This window comes from Ornithorhynchus anatinus, chromosome 9 (assembly GCF_004115215.2).
Source record: "Ornithorhynchus anatinus isolate Pmale09 chromosome 9, mOrnAna1.pri.v4, whole genome shotgun sequence".
Classification (NCBI taxonomy): domain Eukaryota; kingdom Metazoa; phylum Chordata; class Mammalia; order Monotremata; family Ornithorhynchidae; genus Ornithorhynchus; species Ornithorhynchus anatinus.
Window position 1 is genome coordinate 42,955,093 of NC_041736.1, and position 19,963 is coordinate 42,975,055.

Sequence of the window (19,963 nt, forward strand, 5' to 3'; positions counted from 1 at the left end):
GACCGGGGTTCTAATCCTGGCTCTGCTTCTTGTCTGCTGTGTGGCCTTGGGCAAGTCAATTAGCTTCTCTGTGCCTCAGTTACCTTATCTGTGTAATGGGGATTAAGACCTTGAGTCCCATGTGGCATATGGACTGTCTCCAACCTGATTACTTTGTACCTACCCCAGCACTTAGAACAGTGTCTAGCACATAGTAAGCACTTATGCCATAAAGAAGTCCTGGATAATGGATCAAACTGACGTTAGCAAAGGCCCAGCTAGTCAGGTCAGTGCTGATTCAAGATTTTAAATATTTTTCTTGACTAAAATACAAGGATGGATCAGAAAAACCATGCCTTTGTAATGATTTTTGGTGAAGCAATCTTAATTTTTCTAAATTGGCACTCAGTCTAGTGAGCCATGTCATAAGCCATGAAGCAGCGTGCCTTAGTGGAAAGAGCACGAGCTTGGGAGTCAGAGGTCATTGATTCTACTCCCAGCTCTGCCACTTATCAGCTGTGTGACCTTGGGCAAGTCACTTAACTTCTCTGTGCCCCAGTTACCTCATCTGTAAAATGGGAATTAAGACTGTGAGCCCCACGTGGGACAACCTGATTACCTTGTACCCCCTCCCCAGTGCTTAGAACAGTGCTTGGCACATAGTAAGCGCTTAACAACTGCCATCATTATTATTATCATTATTACTTGGCCAGTTTGGCTTTCTGAACAGTTCAAGCCAATCTGGCTCTGCCCAGAACACTTGGTTAAATCACACCACCGACACCCTAAAAGGGAGGGAGCATGGCTTAGCAGAAAGAACATGGGCCTGGGAGTCAGAAGACCAGGGTTCTACTCCTGGCTCTGCCACTCATCTGTTGTGTGACCTTGGCCAAGTCACTTAACTTCTCTGCACCTAAATTGCCTCGTCTGTAAAATGGAACTTAAGACTGTTTGCCCGATGTGGGACAGAGACTGTCCAACATGATTACCTTGTATCTACCCCAGTGCTTAGTAGTGTCTGGCACATAGTAAGCGCTTAAGAAGTACCATTAAAAGTTATGTCCCCTTCCACCTTTACAGTGTAAGACAAAATGTCTACAATTAAGCCAATGAGGAGAGAGGGTTGGGGGCAGATGGAAAATTGTTTTAAGTTAATTTGGCTCTTTACAAAACTAAAAAAAAGACATAGTAAATTCATCTATTATAAATGAAAATTTAGACAAAAATTTGAGGATGCCCTACGTGAAATTTCTTAGTCCACTCAGTTAGGAAAAGTGGCATTATAGTACTCACCCATTTAGACATTACATCATACAGACACACACCGGTTTTTTCTATAACCTGACATCCTTGGGAAACATGCCTTCAGGTGGACAAATAAAAATACCTGGGATGAGAAAGGCTAGGCGCTCCTCTTTTATCAAAATCCTTTTATGCTTAAGTACATTTCATCACTGCCACTCTACTGAAGTAACCAACCAAAACATTCCTCAAGAAAGACATCCCAATAAGCATATATATTGGAAATGTTAGAACAGTTGGCTATTTCAGAAAAGTTATTCTTCCACCTTAGACAGGGATAGTTTCACAGTACAGACGCTAAGATTAGGATTCTTATCCTCAGGTTTATGTAAATACATCGTATAAGACCATTATCAGTGTTTGACACACAATAAAGTAGGTATTAAAAAACCTTTTTTTATAAACAGAGAGCAGGGTTTTAAGACCCCACTTCTCTCGAGTTCAGTGGATAAGAGACCCTGCCAATCTAAGGTTCAAGAGTGTGGAATTTTCTTTGCAAATCTTTGAGTTTAAAATAAACATCCTCCACGGTTCAATGGTTTAGCCAGTCCTGCATTAAAGGGCTTAGATGAATTATTAAATTTGATTGGATGACTACATTTCAACCCCCCAAAAATCTCAAGGCAAAGCCTTTCCCCACCCCACCCAAGATAGGCAACAAGAGAACCACCATCCTTAATCAAACAATTCCTTGTCACCTTTTGTTAGTAGTTTTTCACCGTAGGCTATAAGTTCAAAAGCTCATAAGGTAGCACCCATTCCAAAAATAAAATGAGACCAAAAAATCATTAGGAAGGCTCTAAAATGCAACAGAAGTGGTAAAGTAATATGCCAATAAAGTAATCTCAAAACATTACTATGAACAGAAATTTTTTTTAAAAAACCTTTATTGTACAAATGGAGGTACGTTCACCAAGACTGAAGGGCTTTTTAAACAAGGGTTTTTTCACACCTCAAAAGTGTTTCCCGATCAAATGGAAGAAGAGAAAAACCATAAATAAAATCAGATGACAGAAGTCCTCTCCAGAAGAGTATCTTGCTATCATTTCTTGGCATAAGTGATCTTCATGGCATGGGAGGGTGTGATCTTGAATCCTTGGAGGGCATCCCGGGCAGCTCCGGCCTGCCCATCGTTCTCAAACTCCACAAAGGCAATGTCGTGTCTCCCAGGAACCAAGCGCACTTCTTTGAAACCAGGAAACCTTTAAGGAGAGAAAAAGGAAGAAGGGGAAAAAAAAGTAATCTGTCCTGTCAAATATACCAATAATTTTTTGACGATTAGCACTCAGCTATAAATGACCAATAAGCGATAAATAGTGAGAATACTTAAGTGAGTTAGGGGAGCCCATTTTAAAAGTTAAGATCTATGCTGTGGAACACATTTGTGCTTTATGCTGTCGATCATGAAATGGCTTAGGTTTAAACTTATGATTACTAGTATTTAAGATCACTGTGGCTTGGTGAGGCCGGCTCTGTGGGCTTATCAACAAATCCTTGCCCTCCCCTGGCACAGCAGGGTGAAGGAGAACACAAAAACCTGAGGCAATTCACACAACTGCAAGCTGGGCTGGAGAGCCTATGAATTTGGCACCAGTAGAAAACTGGAAGAACACAATTTCATGAACTGGTTCTGGTTGATGATTCTGCCTTAGGATTCTCCTCAGTGGCAAATGTCTCAAGCGGTAGAGCTTTCATTAGTTTGTCAGCTTTATTTTCATTAGTGAGTAAAACTTACTGATTAAACAGCATAGATAACATCATTTCATTAGTCTCCTCTGGCAAGTTATTGAGGAATAGGATATAATTCGGTGGGTTGTCAGGGACCTGACAAAAAAAAAATTAAAAACCAAGTTAGATTGCAAATTTACATTTTCTTTTTCCATTATGCCAACCTTGTAACCCAAACACAATCTCTTTCTGCAGGCCACGTAGAACCAAAACATTTAACTTGCAAGAAAGCAAAAGTCTCAGTTCTAAGAGACAAACATGAACCTCTAAAACAACCTTAGTAAAAACACCTGAGTTGCCCAGAGCTACAGCTCAGGTGTGGCACCGAACAGTGGCAGTGGCTTTAAATCAAATTCCAAGTCATACCCTTCGATCTGTTTTGCTAACATGCAGATACTGATGCTTCTTAGAAGTCCATAATATCAATTACATAAACTATTCTCCCCACCAAGAAGCCACCAGCACAGTAACTAATGAGAAGCACATCACAGGACCCAGTTTAATTTTGTTCAGAAATAAAAGAGTAAAACTCATGGCAGAACTGTCTTTTTAGAATCAATCTCTGGCCAGACCAGCAAAATCCTGAATAGAGCTGAATCTGGATAAAACTAATGTTACCTCAGAATTCTTCTGGCTGACACTTTTCAGCTCTACATTGGTTTAAATGAAAAAACACCAGAAAGATTTGTGTTGTGAATGAACATATGCAGTACTTATCCCTTGTCACAATAAGTAGCTAGTTTTTAAAAGATGCTGGTTATTAGATTTGCCACGTGCTTTTGGACAGCAATCCTATTTAGTTACTCAGTATGACTGTGCTTAAGAGCCGACCAACAGTTAAACTATTAACTTTTCTGAAAACCCAGCTGGTCTCTAGAAGAAACAGAGTAGCCATGACCCAAAGCAGCCCATTTTCTAATTTTCCTGGGCTCAACTAGCCATCTTTTACAAGAGCCAATACCCCCCCCCAATCTTCTTCCCCACAGAACCACCAGAGCAACTCCCACTGCATGGAGTTGTGGCGCTCTTGCAGTCTCCGGAGCTGGCCACGGGTAGTCTGGTGGGCAGGGCGACAACCCCTCCTGATCTGCACTGTGGGACACTGGCCCTGCCTGCCGCAGGAGAAAGAAGCCACCAGCAACCTACCTTCCCAACTCTGAAAACGTGGTGGGGGCTGAGCCGTTGGCAATTAAGGAATGGAGTCTGGACTGGTGTGTCTCCTGAGGACATTTTCTATGCAAGTCTGTGTGTTGTTTACCCTCTCCCATACCTTCCTCCCCATTCTAGATCGTTAGCCCGCTGGGGGACAGGGGCCATGTCTCAACTGTTTTCCCGAATCGTCCCCAGCCCTTAGGACATAGTCAGAGATGCTTAATACCTTAATTGATGATTTTTACCGAGCTTCACCATCGGAATGAGTTTCTTCCCTTTGAAAACTCCAGCTTCCAAAAATATTTTGTGATGTGTCCCCTCACCAAAAAGAATCATCTCTCACATGGAGACAATAACTAATTTTTATGCAATCATTTTACAAGCAAAGGAAAAACATTACCTGGGGATTCTGTGCTGCATTTCCTTGGGGATTAGCTGCATTTGGTGCCCCCTAATGGGAAAAATATTAGAAAGGTTAGAACTCAAAAAAATCCTACAAAAAAGCATGCATGAGTATGCAAATACGGGTAACTTTCTTCCATTTTTTATGTAGGTGCATTCAAACTTCATCTTAAGCTTTTCTAATTGGAAACGAATTGAATTCATTTAATTGAATTAATGGAAATGAATAGGCTTACTCTGGGGAACACTGAATTCTAATCACTCTCAAGAGAGTACTGCTCTTGAAATAATGGTCTCCTTTGGCGCTTAATGTCCCAGGTTAGACTTTCTAACCCAAACCATTCAAAATGGTCAGTAAGACACACGTGGTTTTGAATTCTCAGATATCCATTCTTAAAGGAGCTTCAAATAACTTTCTAGAGGTGATAGGGCCCAAGGAAGGGACTAATCCCGCCTTTGGCTCTCGTTTGCTGTGTGACCTTCAGTAGGTCACTTCACTTCTCTGGGACTCAGTTACCTCATCTGTAAAATGGGGACTGAGACTGTGAGCCTCATGTGGGGTAGGGCAGTCCAACCCTATTTGCTTGTAACCACCCCAGTGCCTAGTAAATAGTAAGAACTTAAATAGCACAATTATTATTATTATGCTTTGCCCTTATGTTCCCAACTGCCTACAACAGTGCTCCACACAGTGTAGGCACTCAATACTGATAATGATGAAAACTTGTTTAAAATTTTTTTGCACATTTGCACTACATTTTTTTCACACTGCATTAAGAAAAACACTTTGGTACTGGAATCTTAAAATTCTCAATCACAAATTCAACTACTCTTTTGTTTCTCACTGCTACAACACAAAATCGCACAAAGTGAAAACACAATTTGAGATTGGATGTTGCACTGAAATGCCACAGTCCCCAAATTTAAACCCAAGACATCACACTTGAACCAACTTACCTGTCCAGGCTTTTTGTTTGCAGCATTAGCAGCCTGCTCCACAGTTTTAGCTTTCTTCTTTTCTTTCTTCTTTTCTTTATCAGCAAATGTGCCACGCATTTTAGAGATTAAATCGGAGTCTGTTTTTGCATACTGAATGCGCTGTTAAAGTTTTCAAAATTAAATTTCATTACACTGAATACTGTTTACACCAATTAATATTCCAGATTACTTCATGCACTGCAAGTTTACTTTCAATTCCACAATTCTCAGGTGGCAGCCTCTACAGCAAACATTGTAGAATACCACTCAAGTGCAAATGAGAGCACTGTCCAGTTGTGTTTTTTAAACAAGGAGAGTTCAAACTGATGTGATCCCTACCACCGCTTTGTCATACAAGGTGATAGCCTAGGTCCAACAGAAGATCGTGTTGGGGTTCTGAGCTGGGAAGCACATGAGAAAATAGGATGGAGTTTCCCACCAGGCACAACACATGAATTCCTGAGACTTCGAACCCCAGACCCATTAGAGAGGAAGTGATTCCGCTGATCGTGCTCTGTAGAGTGCCACTCGCAGTCCCGTCTCTGCTCGTCATGTTTCCGCTGGGACACGGAATGCAGAGAACAGGCAGGTGGGTAGGGGTGGGGTGTAGCACCCTGTCAAGTTCATGAATGGGTCTTTACCCCCATTAGCCAGATACAGGCAGAACTGGGGCTAAGACCCAGGTGTCCTGATTTCCAGAACAGTGCTCTTTCCACTGGACCAATAGCAGGGCTTGGTGAGAGGAAAGATCAAGCCAGGGAAGGGTGTGAGGAGATGATGGTACTTTAGGCTGTGATTTTGATCTGCCTGAACGCCCTAAACTGCGAGCTTTGGAGGGAACTGTCAAATGAGTCCTTTGCTTTCCGCTTCTTCCTCTAAACCTCTTCTTGGTACCCTATTTTTCCCTGGCTCACCCCTGCTTTTAAGCGAGAGTATAAGTGAGTTCCTTGGGATTTGTATGCTACATGCATCAAAATATAAAGATAGATATTTTCCTGAAAAACTGCTATAACACCAAATCCCCACTGACTTGCATCAAATCACTGAAGCAGCCTCCAGCAGCTATCAGGCATGCCCACTTCAGAGGGGGTCTGACCAAAATGTGATTGCTAGAAGATCAGAGTAAACCTCGGCCTCCCTCCATCACCCGTCACTCCCTCCCCTTTTAATCATCTGTTTTCCAGCCGAACAGAAATTCCTCCCACCCCTCGGCAGGCAAAGCTCTGAGTTTTCAAATGGAAAAATACAACATGTCATTTCAGAACTCCCTTATTGCTTTTTGCTTCCTAACACTCTCCCAAGTGGCAATACCGGCAAGTCACCAAAGTTTCCCAAAAGTCTGAAATACTTGATTTCAACATATTTTTGGTCCTTAATTTTTACATTGAGAAAATGAAAGTCAGTACTCTGAACCACTGTAAAATCAAAGGATGTCTCTTTTATTTTCATGTCTGCGAATGGGCAACATGAACGGCCTCATTGGAGAATCAGGGATCAGGCATCTTTACAACAATGAGAAACACCAGCCCTTCGACTCTCATCTGTGCAAAGCGAAATGGTTCACAGTTATTTACTGCTCAAGCCTGCTGGGCAACTGAACTTAGTTGAGCAGGTTAATAGCTGTTAAGAACTACCAGAGAAAGTGGACCAGTAAGACAGTTGTTTACATTAAGTCAAAGGCAGGTAAACCGAGGAAGAGTCACTTTGGCTTATTGGCATCATTGCCGCTCAAGTCAAGAATGATTCCTAATGATAAAAGCTGGCTTTAGGAGCAGGTAAAGGAGGTGGTGGTAGGGAGGGGTCACCAAATTAGGGGTGCCCCCCCCCCCCCCCCCCCCGCAAACTGAGGGTTGACACTTATTTCTTGGTGCCAACGGCCTAGCTAAGTACAGCCAGACAACTGTCATCCTACAGCCCCTGGATGGGAGGTAAATTAGTTTCTGTGCTAATAATTTTCGCTCTTTAAACCCGCCCCGGCTGGATGAAGTCCAGTGTGCCTTTATACTCCGGAACCACAAACTCTCAGACCCCATCTTGGGGGGGAGCAGCCCCAGGAACTTCCAATCCTAGAGAGGAGGCAGCACCACTCCCATTAAACTCCCCGCCCTGCTTGGGGGCTTGCTCAGGGTCACTAAACTATTAACTCCAGCCCCGCTGCCCAGCATGGCTTCTGCCCCAGTTCTGCTCTTGAAGAAGGGGAGCCGGAGCCGGCAGCAGCCCCGTGAGCCGACGAGGCAAGATAACTGGTCTCGCGGGCCATTAGTGTCCCGCCATTCAGGATCAAGAAGAGAGTCAGTCCTAGGAAGCTGGGTTTCTTAAGACCGCCCGCCCACTGGCCCATTGGCCTTTCTGCGAGTTTCAACCCCCTCCAATCATGGTTTTCCTCCTTTTCTCAATCTCTCCAGTCACAGCTCTTCAAGTCACTCCCCGATCAATTACATCTCCCCCTCTCTTTCTATCATCACTCCCGAGCAGGCCCTCATTCGTTCCACCATTAGATGGTAACAACAGTCCTAAAAAATTTGACACTAACCTCATTATAAAGAGACTTTCAAGGAAACATAATGGGATACGTACCATTGGTTTACCATAAAATGGGAACCCTTGTAACTGCCGTAATGCGTTCGTGGATGAGCCAAGTTCCTTAAATATAACAAAGGCCTGTCCTCTCATCTTCATAGTTTTTAAAGCCACAATATCTACTACATGTCCAAACTGAGAAAACAGTGCATACAAGGATCTTTTCAGTTCTGTGGGGAAAAAAAACAAAACAAAATTCATGACCGGGATAGGGAAGAGAGAAGAAAAGTTAACACTTGTTTTCTCTAAACTACATTTTAGTCGAGGAAAAGACACTTTTCACAACTCGTAAAGCAGATGCAGTATTTTATGCACAGACATCCAAGTGCGTGGTGTGCCCAAATTATTTTGGTAGCCTGGATTCTAAATATTCTCTGGCAAAATAGGCATACAACCTGACTACGCAATATTAATTCAATTCCACAAATACGGAGGGTGGGGAGAGCTGGCAATGTTAAAATGATTTGAGTTTGTCTCCTACTACTTAGTGCAGGATATAGTTTTTACTTAAATTCTTATTTAAATAATCATTTTTAATGACTTTTTGGAGCACATTTCAAAGCTTACCTCCCTTTAATCCTTTACGAATATAAACCCAAAACCAAGGTAACTATTTAAAAACAGTTTAAATCTGGTTTCGCTTGTTTCCACGATAGGGGCCATTCTTCAAGGTCTCACAAAAGAGAGATTATTTCATTGCATTCCTAAGATTTTGGAGAATGCAATACTAACCTATTTTTGATCAGTCTGCTAAACTTACATCCTATCCCTATTTTCACTTCAAAGAAACAAGAAGTTTGAGGTGAAGCCAATTTTTCAGTAGCAATACTGAAAACATCAGTCACACTGTATTACAGTGGCTAATTTGGGGAGTGCATTAAACTTTTTTAACGGCTGATTTTGGGGGAAGAGGAGAGTAATTACGTCTCAAGTGAAAACCAAAAGAAAACACCTACCTTCTTTTTTAATCTTGTCATTCATGTTGTTGATATAAATGGTATGGTTTGGTCTGATATCCATTTTTTTGACGAATAACGTGGGCCGTCTAGAATATAAAAAAAGGGGAAGGGAAAAGAAGGGACAAGAACATCCAATCCAAGCCAAGGATGCCTTCCCCCCATTCACACTCCCCGTTTTAAACCAACCCAGAGAGCCTCCAAGCTCGACCATCTGGTTCCTGGGTTCATTTGGGACCAGGATATCGGGTGAGGATCCCTGGGCTTTGGAGCATCATGGCTGTTGCCAGGGCACCTGCACTCTAATCCCCGCTCCGCCACTAATTCTGGTATTTGTTAAGCACTTACAATGTGCCAGGCACTGCTCTAAGCGCTGGGGTGGATACAAGCAAATGGGGCTGGCCGCAGTGTAACCCCGGGGTAAGTGACTTCACTTCAATGGGCCTCAGTTACATCATCTGTAAATGGGGAGAGTGACTGGTAGCCCCAGGTGGGGCACGGGCTGTGTCCCTCCCGATTTGCACGTATCCACCCCAGCGCTTTGCAAAGTGCCTGGCACGTAATAACAATAATGATGGTGTTTGTTAATGCTTACTATGTACCAAGCACTGTTCTAAGCGCTGGGGTAGCCTCAAGGTAATCAGGTTGTCCCACGTGGGGCTGTCTTAATCCCCATTTTACAGATGACGTAACTGAGGTACAGAGAATAATAATAAAGTACTTGCTAAATGCCTAACTCTCTGCCAGGCACTGTACTAAATGCTGGGATGGATAAAGCAGGTTGGGTTGGACACAGTCCCTGTCTCACGTGGGGCTCACGGTCTCAATCCTCATTTTGCAGATGAGGAAACTGAGGCCCAGAGAAGCGAAGTGACTTGCCCACAGTCACACAGCTGACATAGCAAGGGCTTACCAGATACCATCATTATTATTATTACTTATTAGTTAAGCGCTTATCAGTTAATGTTAATTAACAGTGCAGAGCACTGTTCTAGGCGCCGTGGGAGATACAGGGTCATCAGGTTGTCCCGCGTGGGGCTCTCGGTCTTAATCCCATTTTACAGATGAGGTAACTGAGGCCGCTTCTCAATTATCATTAGAAGCATCGTGGCTCAATGGAAAGAGCACGGGTCTGGGAGGCAGAGGTCACGGGTTCGAATCCCAGCTCGGCCCCTTGTCAGCTGGGTGACTGGGGGCAAGTCACTGCACTGGGCCTCGGTGCCCTCATCTCTAAAACGGGGATGAAGACGGGGGGCCCCACGTGGGACCACCCGGTGACCCTGGATCTCCCGCAGCGCTGAGAACAGTGCTCGGCACAGGGGAAGCGCTTGCAAATACCGTCGTTATTATTATTAGTGAAGCGGTTATTACGGGGCTGCCTCGGGGCCAGGCCGCCTTCGGGCCCCGGTGGGGGGAGAGGCCCGTGGGCAACGAGGCGAGGCCGGGACCAGCCTCCCCCGCGTGCACACACACACACACATATATATATATATACACATATATATGTATATATAAATATTTATATATATATATAGAGAGAGAGAGATATTGTGGCTGGGTCGGAAGCCGCCGCCACCGCCCTGGGCCGGTCCTTACCGAAGGCCTGGAGCGAGAGCTGCAGGCGCGCCAGGCCCAACCAGGCCCCGACGTCGAGCGCCGAGCGCCGACTCATCGATGTCCGCCCGCTACTGCGCAGGCGCGCCCGCCCGCCCGCTACTGCGCAAGCGCGGCCGCCCGTGGGGGCCGGAGGAGGGGGAAGAGAAGGGCGACCGGTCGAAGCCCGTCTCATTCATTCATTCATTCATTCATTCATTCATTCATTCATTCATTCATTCATTCATTCGTTCGTTCGTTCGTTCGTTCGTTCGTTCGTTCGTTCGTTCGTTCGTTCGTTCGTTCGTTCAGGCATTCATTTGTTGGTTCTTCTATCCCTTCATTCATTCATCCATCCTTCTGGCGGGCGGGAGGAGAGGGAAGAGCGACCGGTCCGAGCCGGCCTTACTCATTCATTCGTTCGTTAGTTCATTCATTCATTTGTTGGTTCATCTATCCCTTCATTCATCCATCCTTACGGTGGTTAGGAGGAGAAGGCAAGAGAAGGGCGACCGGTCGAAGCCGGCCTTACTCATTCATTCATTCATTCGTTCGTTCATTCATTTGTTGGTTCATCTATCCCTTCATTCATTCATCCATCCTTACGGTGGGCAGGAGGAGAGGGCAAGAGAAGGGCGACCGGTCGAAGCCGGCCTTATTCATTCATTCGTTCGTTCATTCATTCATTTGTTGGTTCATCTATCCCTTCATTCATTCATCCATCCTTACGGTGGGCAGGAGGAGAGGGCAAGAGAAGGGCGACCGGTCGAAGCTGGTCTTACTCATTCATTCGTTCGTTCATTCATTTGTTGGTTCATCTATCCCTTCATTCATCCATCCTTACGGTGGGCAGGAGGAGAAGGCAAGAGAAGGGCGACCGGTCGAGGCCGGTCTTACTCATTCATTCATTCATTCGTTCGTTCATTCATTTGTTGGTTCATCTATCCCTTCATTCATTCATCCATCCTTCTGGCGGACGGGAAGAGAGGGCAAGAGAAGGGCGACCGGTCGAAGCCGGCCTTATTCATTCGTTCGTTCATTCATTCATTTGTTGGTTCATCTATCCCTTCATTCATTCATCCATCCTTACGGTGGGCAGGAGGAGAGGGCAAGAGAAGGGCGACCGGTCGAAGCTGGTCTTACTCATTCATTCATTCGTTCGTTCATTCATTTGTTGGTTCATCTATCCCTTCATTCATTCATCCTTACGGTGGGCAGGAGGAGAAGGCAAGAGAAGGGCGACCGGTCGAGGCCGGTCTTACTCATTCGTTCGTTTGTTCATTCATTTGTTGGTTCATCTATCCCTTCATTCATTCATCCATCCTTCTGGCGGGCAGGAGGAGAGGGCAAGAGAAGGGCGACCGGTCGAAGCCGGCCTTATTCATTCATTCGTACATTCATTCATTCATTTGTTGGTTCATCTATTCATTGATTCATCCATCCCTCCATCCGGCGGGCGGGAGGAGAGGGCAAGAGAAAGGGCGCGGGTTCAAAGCCAGCCTTTCTCATTCATTCGTTCGTTCATTCATGCATTCGTTCATTCATTCATTCATTCGTTCGCTCGTCTATCCATCCATCCTTCCGTCCATCCGTCCATCCATCCAGCGGGCAGGGGGACAGGAGGAGAGGGAAAGAGAAAGGGCGCGGGTTCGAAGCCGGCATTTCTCACTCATTCATTCGTTCGTTCATTCGTTCATTCATTCGTTCATTCATTCGTTCATTCGTCTATCCATCCATCCGTCCATCCATCCATCCATCCGGCGGGCAGGGGGACAGGAGGAGAGGGAAAGAGAAGGGCGCCCGAAGTCTGCCTTTCTCATTCATTCATTCATTCATTCATTCATTCATCCGTTCGTTCGTTCATTCATTCATCTATCCATTCATTCATTCATCCATCTGGCAAGGGGACAGAAGGAGAGGGGAAGAGAAAGGGTGTGGGTTTGAAGCTCGCGTTTCTCATTCCTTCATTCGTTCATTCATTCATTCACTCATTCGTTCATTCATTCATTCATTTGTTCGTTCATCTATCCGTCCATCCATCCATCCATCCATCCATCCATCCATCCATCCATCCATCCATCCATCCATCCATCCATCCATCCATCCATCCATCCATCCATCCATTCTTCCATTTAATCACATTTACTGAGCGCTTACTGTGTGCAGAGCACTGTATTAAGCACTTGGAAAGTAAAATTCGGCATTCATTCACCCATCCGTTCATCATTCATTCATCCATCCATTCAGCATGATTCAGGGGAAAGAGCCCGGGCTTGGGAGTCAGAGGTCATGGGTTCAAATCCTGACTCAGCCACTTATCAGCTGTGTGACTTTGGGCAAGTCACTTAGCTTCTCTGTGCCTCAGTTACCTCATCTGGAAAACGGGGATGAAGACTGTGAGCCCCAGGTGGGACAACCTGATCACCTTGTATCCTCTCCAGCGCTTAGAACAGTGCTTTGCACATAGTAAGCATTTAACAAATGCCATCATCCATCCATCCGTCCATCCGTCCATCCGTCCGTCCGTCCGTCCATCCATCCATCCATCCATCCATCCATCCATCCATCCATCCATCCATCCATATCATCCATCCATTTATTCATTCAATCGCATTTTTTGAGCACTTACTGTGTGCAGAGCACTGTACTAAGCACTTGGAAAGTACAATTCGGCATTCATGCATTCCATCCTATTTATTGAGTGCTTACTAAGCACAGAGCATGGTACTAAGCGCTTGGAAACACTGTGAGCCCATTGTTGGGTAGAGATCGTCTCTGTTGCTAATCTGTACTTTCCAAGCGCTTACCACAGTGCTCTGCACACAGTCAGCGCTCAATAAACCCGATTGAAGGATTGAATAAATGAATACATGCGATTCAGTCAATGAAAGTACAATTCAGCAATAAAGAGAATCCATCCCTACGTACACCAGGCTGCCCTCACCCATCAAGTAAAGGAATAATAATGCTATTTGTTAAGCGCTTACTATAATAATAATAATGATTGTACTTGTTAAGTGCTTACTATGTGCCAAGCACTGTTCTAAGCGCCGGAAGTTCTTATATAACTTCTCACGGATCCATCTTTTCCTCTTCACCCAAACAGCTGGCACTTTATTTTACTTAAGTTAATTTCTGTATTCCCCCTCTACACTGTGAGCTCGCTGTGGGCAGGGAAGATGTCTTTTTGTTGTATAATAATGTTGGTATTTGTTAAGCGCTTACTATGTGCAGAGCACTGTTCCAAGCGCTGGGGGAGAGACAGGGTAATCAGGTTGTCCCACACACAGTTCACAGTTAACCCCCATTTTACTGATGAGGTAACTGAGGCACAGAGAAGTGAAGTGACTTGCCCACAGTCACACGGCAGACAAGTGGCAGAGCGGGGATTCGAACCCATGACCTCTGACTCCCAAGCCCGGGCTCTTTCCACTGAGCCACGCTGCTTCTCTTGTATGCTTCCAAGCGCTTAGTACAGTTCTCTGCACACAGTAAGCGCTCAATAAATACAAATGAACGAATACAAGTTCTGGTCATATTGCGGCTAGATTATCGTAGCAGCCTCCTGGCTGGTCTCCCTGCCTTCAGCCTTTCCTCACTCCAGTTGTTATTACATGTTGCTGTAAGGGATCATATTCTCGAAGCCTTGCTCAACAGTCCATCAGGTAGCTCTCCTTACCTTTCTGGTTTCTTTTTTTTTTAATACTATTTGTTAAGTGTTTACTATGTGCCAAAAACTATAATTCCGCTGAGGTACACGCAAACTAATCGGGTTGAACACGGTCCCTGTCCCAGGTGGGGCTCACAGTCTTAATTCCCATTTTACAGATGAGGTAACTGGGGCTAAAAGAAGTTAGGTGACTTCCCAAGATCACACAGCAGGTAAGAGGCGGGGCTGGGATTAGAACCCAGGTCTTCTGGCTCCCAGGCCTGTGCTCTAACTACCGCTTGTCTACTATTCACTTACTATTCCCCACTCACTCTTTTCATTCCTTCCAAGCAAACCTTCTAACTCTATCTTGCTCTTTACTCTCTCGCTTCTGTCCCCTTGATGGTGCTATTCAACCATCTTGGAACTCCATCTCTCCCCAAATCTCACAGACCTCAGCCCTCCCCATATTAAAAAAAAATATGGTATTTGTTGAAAGCTATTTGCCAGGCACTATTCTAAGCGCTGGGTTAGATAAGGGGTAATCAGGTTGTCCCCCATGGGGCTCACAGTCTTAATCCCCATTTTATAGATGAGGTCACTGAGGCACAGAGAAGTTAAGTGGCTTGCCCAAGGTCACACAGCAGACAAGTGGCTGAGCAGGGATTGGAACCCGCGTCCGCTAGCCCCCAAGCCCGTGCTCTTGCCGCTGAGCCGCGTTGCTTCCCCAGTCCTCCTAAAATCCCACCTTTCCCAGCAAGCTTTCCTCGGTTAATTCTCAGCCATCTCCACTTAGGAATTTATTTATAACCATCCTCGGCATTTTGTATATATGTTTATTTAAGTACACTCAATTAACTTGACTAGTCTATTGTCATTTCTTTGTTTTATGCTCCCGTTAATTTAGAGTGCATTGTACCAAGTGGGTGCTCAATAACTTAGTTTGCAGCCTCACCCACAGATGGGCCCTTTATAAATGACTGATGATGATAATGATGAGGATGATGATTTTGGCCATTTGGTTGAAATGAACTATGACTCTGCTCAACCTCAACCGGTTCAAATCTCACTTAGCAGTAAATATGATCATTTGGCAGCCAACATTTTCGGTTGTGAAGGAAAGAACGGAAGAGGCAGATGGTGCCGTGACCGTTCTGTATAAGAAAATGCAAATCCACGGCAGGAAAAATCAAGTTCTGGAGTTGGACCGCAGAGACCTGGAAAATTTAAAGTAAAATAAGCCATCGTTAGACAGACGGAAACTTAGGGGTGCCCTCTAGACTGTAAACTCGATATGGACAGGGAAAGTGACTGCTAATTCAGTTGTAATGTACTCTCCCAAGGGCTTAGTAATAACAATATTAATTGTGGTATTCGTTAAGCGCTTACTAGGTGTCAGACACAATACTCAGCGCTGGGGTGGATACAGTGTTCTGCACATAGTAAACGTTCAAAATACCACTCATCGGGTGATCGATTGGCAAAAAGGTGCAAACAATCCCTCGCTTTATCCGCAAGGAAAAGGGCTGTCCCATTTTGAGAAGCCCAACGCCTTTTCCCTGCAGGAACTTCAACGTTTTCTCATGGGACTTTAAGAAATAAATAATTCAAAGTGTGATTGAGCGGAGGGGTGCCGGGAACAGAGGGAGTGTAGTCAATTGTTGCTTCGGGCACTGTGGAGGCTTTTCACGAGCCCGATCAAAAGTAGTTCTACACCTAACTCTATTACGTGAATTGTATTGCCAAGCTTTCTCCCCAGTGCACTTTATAAAAGTGATTAACCCTTATTTCCCAAACTCCCTACTGAGGGTCAGAGATCAAATGTCCAACATCAACAGATGAAATAGTACTAAAGCATATCGGTAGATTCGGTGCATTATTTCAGATCCAGTTCAAGTATTTCACTTGGGCAACATGATTTACTCGGCCTTGAAACAGGTTTTTATTGACCAAAACCTAGAGGCAACACTATTGCATCCAAGCTAAGCTTTAGGGGGGGAAATGGCATGACGTAGTAGAAAGAGCACGGGCCTGGGAGTCAGAGGAAGCTTGTTGTGGGCAGGCAGTGTACTGTCCCAACCACTTAGTATGGTGTCCTGCACGCAGTAAGGTCTCGATAAAAACAGTTGATTGACCTGGGTTCTAATCTCAGCTCTGCCACTTGTGTGCTGTGTGGCCTTGGGCAAGTCATTTAACTTCTCTGTGCCTCAGTTACCTTTTCTGTAAAATGGGGATTAAATCCTCCTCCCTCCAATTTAGGCTGTGAACCCCGTGTGGGCCAGAGACCATGTCCAACCTGATTACCTTTTATCTATCTGCCTGGTGCTTAGTACAGTGCCTGGCACATAAAAAAAATTTCACGAGTACCATTAAACAAACAAAAACAAAACTTCTTGTAATTGTTTGTAATAAAGCTCGCTTGTTTGGGAGCCGTAGAACAATTTTGACAAATAGGAATAAAACTGTGCGATAGACCCTAAATTACAGGGATGAAAACTGAGACGTTCCAGAAATTTAGGAACCAAAATACATTTTCCTGCATAGCTGCATTTATTTTCTTGGCCTCATGAAATATTTTCAAATTCTTTCTCTGGTAGTTTTGAGATGGGGTAATCTTGGAAAGGAAAAAGTTGTGGTGGATAAATACCGTTTCAATCATGAAATGCAGAGGAACAAAATATTTGATAAGCAATTTGTTTATCATCATGTAGTTTTCAAAAAAATCATTTTTAAGCGGGTTCCAGACTGTTATTAGTTTTTATCAAATGACCAACAGTTTTCGATTTTGGATATGGGTAATTTGTGGGTTAAAGGCTCAGTAAGCTCAGGAAATTTTTGTATAAAGTAGCTTGATGTAATTATTTCCTTCATTCTCAATCCGACCCATATATTTTTTTCTATTTGTGGTTAAAAGCCTAAAAGAAGAGAGAACAAAGGCAACTATTCTGACTCATTATGTGCAGTACATGCAATCCCCATTATCATTAATGGGAGTTATTCACATCTGTGGGTAAAATAGCCCTCCCCTAAATAGTTAAGGTCAGAGCTAGGCCAGCGTAATCTATGTGCCCCATTAAGGTTGGCAGCAACACTGCAGGATTTAGGGAATTGATCCATTATCTAAAGAAGCTTCGTCAGTGTGAAAACAACTGAAATTATAATTGTTTAATATTACATAAGCATTTAGAGTCTCAGTTAAGAATTGTTTTGCCTGTATAATTCTGTAGTCTTTTCATAGTAACACCATATGATTGTTTTCCGCTTGGGATATTCAGAAAAATGAGGTGCCAATCTCATGAGGTTTCTATCCCAGTGAGTAAAATACAAAGAGGCAGTGTTGCCTAGTGGAAAGATCCTCGGCCTGGGCACCAGGAGACCCGGGTTCAAATCCGTGGCTCAGTGGCAAGAGTCCGGGCTTGGGAGTCAGAGGTCATGGGTTCGAATCCCGGCTCTGCCACTTGTCAGCTGGGTGACTGTGGGCAAGTCACTTCACTTCTCTGTGCCTCAGTGACCTCATCTTGTAAAATGGGGATTAACTGTGAGCCTCATGTGGGACAACCTGATGACTCTGTATCTCCCCCAGCGCTTAGAACAGTGCTTTGCACATAGTAAGCGCTTAACAAATACCAACATCATTATTATTATCCCATCTCCACCACCTGCAGTCACTTAATCTTTCTGGGCCTCAGCTGCCTCATCTCTTAACAAAATGGAGGTAAAGAAGACTGTGAGCTTCTTGTGAGACAGGGATTAAGTCCCTTCTCATTACCAGGGGTTAGTTCAAGTAAATGCTTAAAAGAAGTCCATAATTATTCTATGGATAAAATCTTTCATTCTGACTGAGAACCTAAAAAGGAATAGGAATTACCCTGGTTTTATAACCAGATTTTGGCACTTTAAACCTGATATATCTGCTGCCGCTTTGGCAGTTCCTGAAACAGATTAGGATCTCGAGGCACCGGAAGCCCAGTGGCCCCTCTTAAGCCAATGTTCTGTGTCCTCTCTGGAGTATGTGTGTCTTCTAGAACATTCTCCCCACTTGACCTGGCTAGACTGCTTTTGGTGTTTCAATATACCTGCAGAGAGGGCCAGCTTCAGGAAGGCAGGAGAAGGTGGCACCTTTTGAAAATTTGACAGTGCCTAGCTTTCTCCCGGTTTGAGTTTGAAGTAATACCTATTTTCTGAGGGACCTGGGACAGGAATGCAGTGATCCTGGAGTAAGGTGGGAGAGGGGAGGGGACCTGGGTGACCCTCTCTAACTTCTTTTAAGTCCTCTTTTCCCCGGCATTCTCTCTCTTCTGCATCATCTATACACTTGAATCTATGACCTTTGGACATTTGGTATTTGCCCCACCCTCAACCCCACAGTGCTTAATGTACAGATCTTTAAATTATATATTATAAATTATATTAATGTCTGTCTCCCCCGTAGACTATATGTTCTTTGTGGGAAGGGAACATTGTCTGCTATCTCTTTCGTATTGTACTCTCCCAGGTGCTTAGGGAAGTGCTTTGCACATAGTACGGGCTCAGTAAATGCTGTTGATTGAAAATACCAATGATTCTGAGGACTTCCATATCTTTTATTATGTTATGCTGCATGTTTGACAAAATAAATTTGGCATTATGTGAGTTGGATGGCTACCCTAGGGAGGAGGCAGCATTTTTTTCCTGCCTCAGGGTGGCCAAATGTCTGAAGCTAGCCCTTCCTGTAGAGGTGATAATGGAAGAGAAAGGCTTTGGGATAGCAAGGAAGAAGTCCCTTCAGAGGAGTGGGTCTTCTAATGGTCACAGAGAGTCAGTCTGAGAGTGGCGAGCTTGGGGCAGCTACCTCTTCTGCCCAAAATGACCCTTTACTGCTCTCAGTATTCCTTTATTAGTGCCATTTTATTACTTAGGTTATGAGCTCTTCCCTGATCTCAGAATTTCTTAGGAAATGAAACATTACTAGAAAGAAACTGGTTACAAACAAATCTAGTTCATGGTGATGGGATTTGGAAAATAGCTAATGGGGCAAAATGACCCCAGGACAGAATTTTTCAAGAAACAGTGCAAAAGTTCTTATTGCAGGATAATCTCACTAAAAGGGGACAGCTGTTCAACGTAAGCCTGAGGAAGCTACCATGGACTCGTTTGAAGGGAGGAAGATTGGGTTAAAACTGGCATCAGGAAAGCTATGTTATTTTTTCCATATTTCTAAGGAGAATGTAGGGAGAGGAATTTGCTCTTGCCCTGGATAAATACTGTTATTTTTTCCTCTTGCTATTGTTCTCTGCTCTCTTTCTGTAGGACTTTGCCCCTACCATCCAACTGCCCAATGGGCAGAACAGTGGCAAGAACCTTAGCTCAAGTGGACAAACAGTAGGAATAAGTGGAAGATTATCTTCAGACAATCCCTTAAAAATGGGAAATTTTAGCACCCCAGTGTAGCCTTTACAAGGACTGAAATGAACTGCATTAAATAGCAAAAATGGTGGAAGCTCCTAAATGCCTGTAATGCAATGGCACGTTCTGTATCTCTTGGTTTTTAGATCTGGTGCAAGACTCACCTTTTCAGACTGTCCAGTCAGAGTGAGTGACTGCTTTGCTTTTTTTAAAAAAAAAAGTGTGATTAATTTTAATTTAAATTATTTACATGTGTTGA

At 44.1% G+C, this 19,963-nt stretch overlaps 1 protein-coding gene across 1 annotated transcript; it reads right to left on the reverse strand.

The window, feature by feature from the left end:
• Positions 1 to 2,150: 2,150 nt before the first annotated feature.
• On the reverse strand, positions 2,151 to 10,764 carry SNRPB2 (small nuclear ribonucleoprotein polypeptide B2). Its single transcript, XM_003431287.4, has 7 exons — positions 10,674 to 10,764; positions 9,078 to 9,166; positions 8,119 to 8,291; positions 5,521 to 5,661; positions 4,562 to 4,612; positions 3,017 to 3,105; positions 2,151 to 2,483 (listed from the first exon to the last, which is right to left on the reverse strand). The coding sequence occupies exons 2-7, from the start codon at positions 9,139 to 9,141 to the stop codon at positions 2,324 to 2,326; spliced, it is 678 nt and encodes a 225-aa protein (XP_003431335.1). The 5' UTR covers positions 9,142 to 9,166; positions 10,674 to 10,764; the 3' UTR covers positions 2,151 to 2,323.
• Positions 10,765 to 19,963: the final 9,199 nt, after the last annotated feature.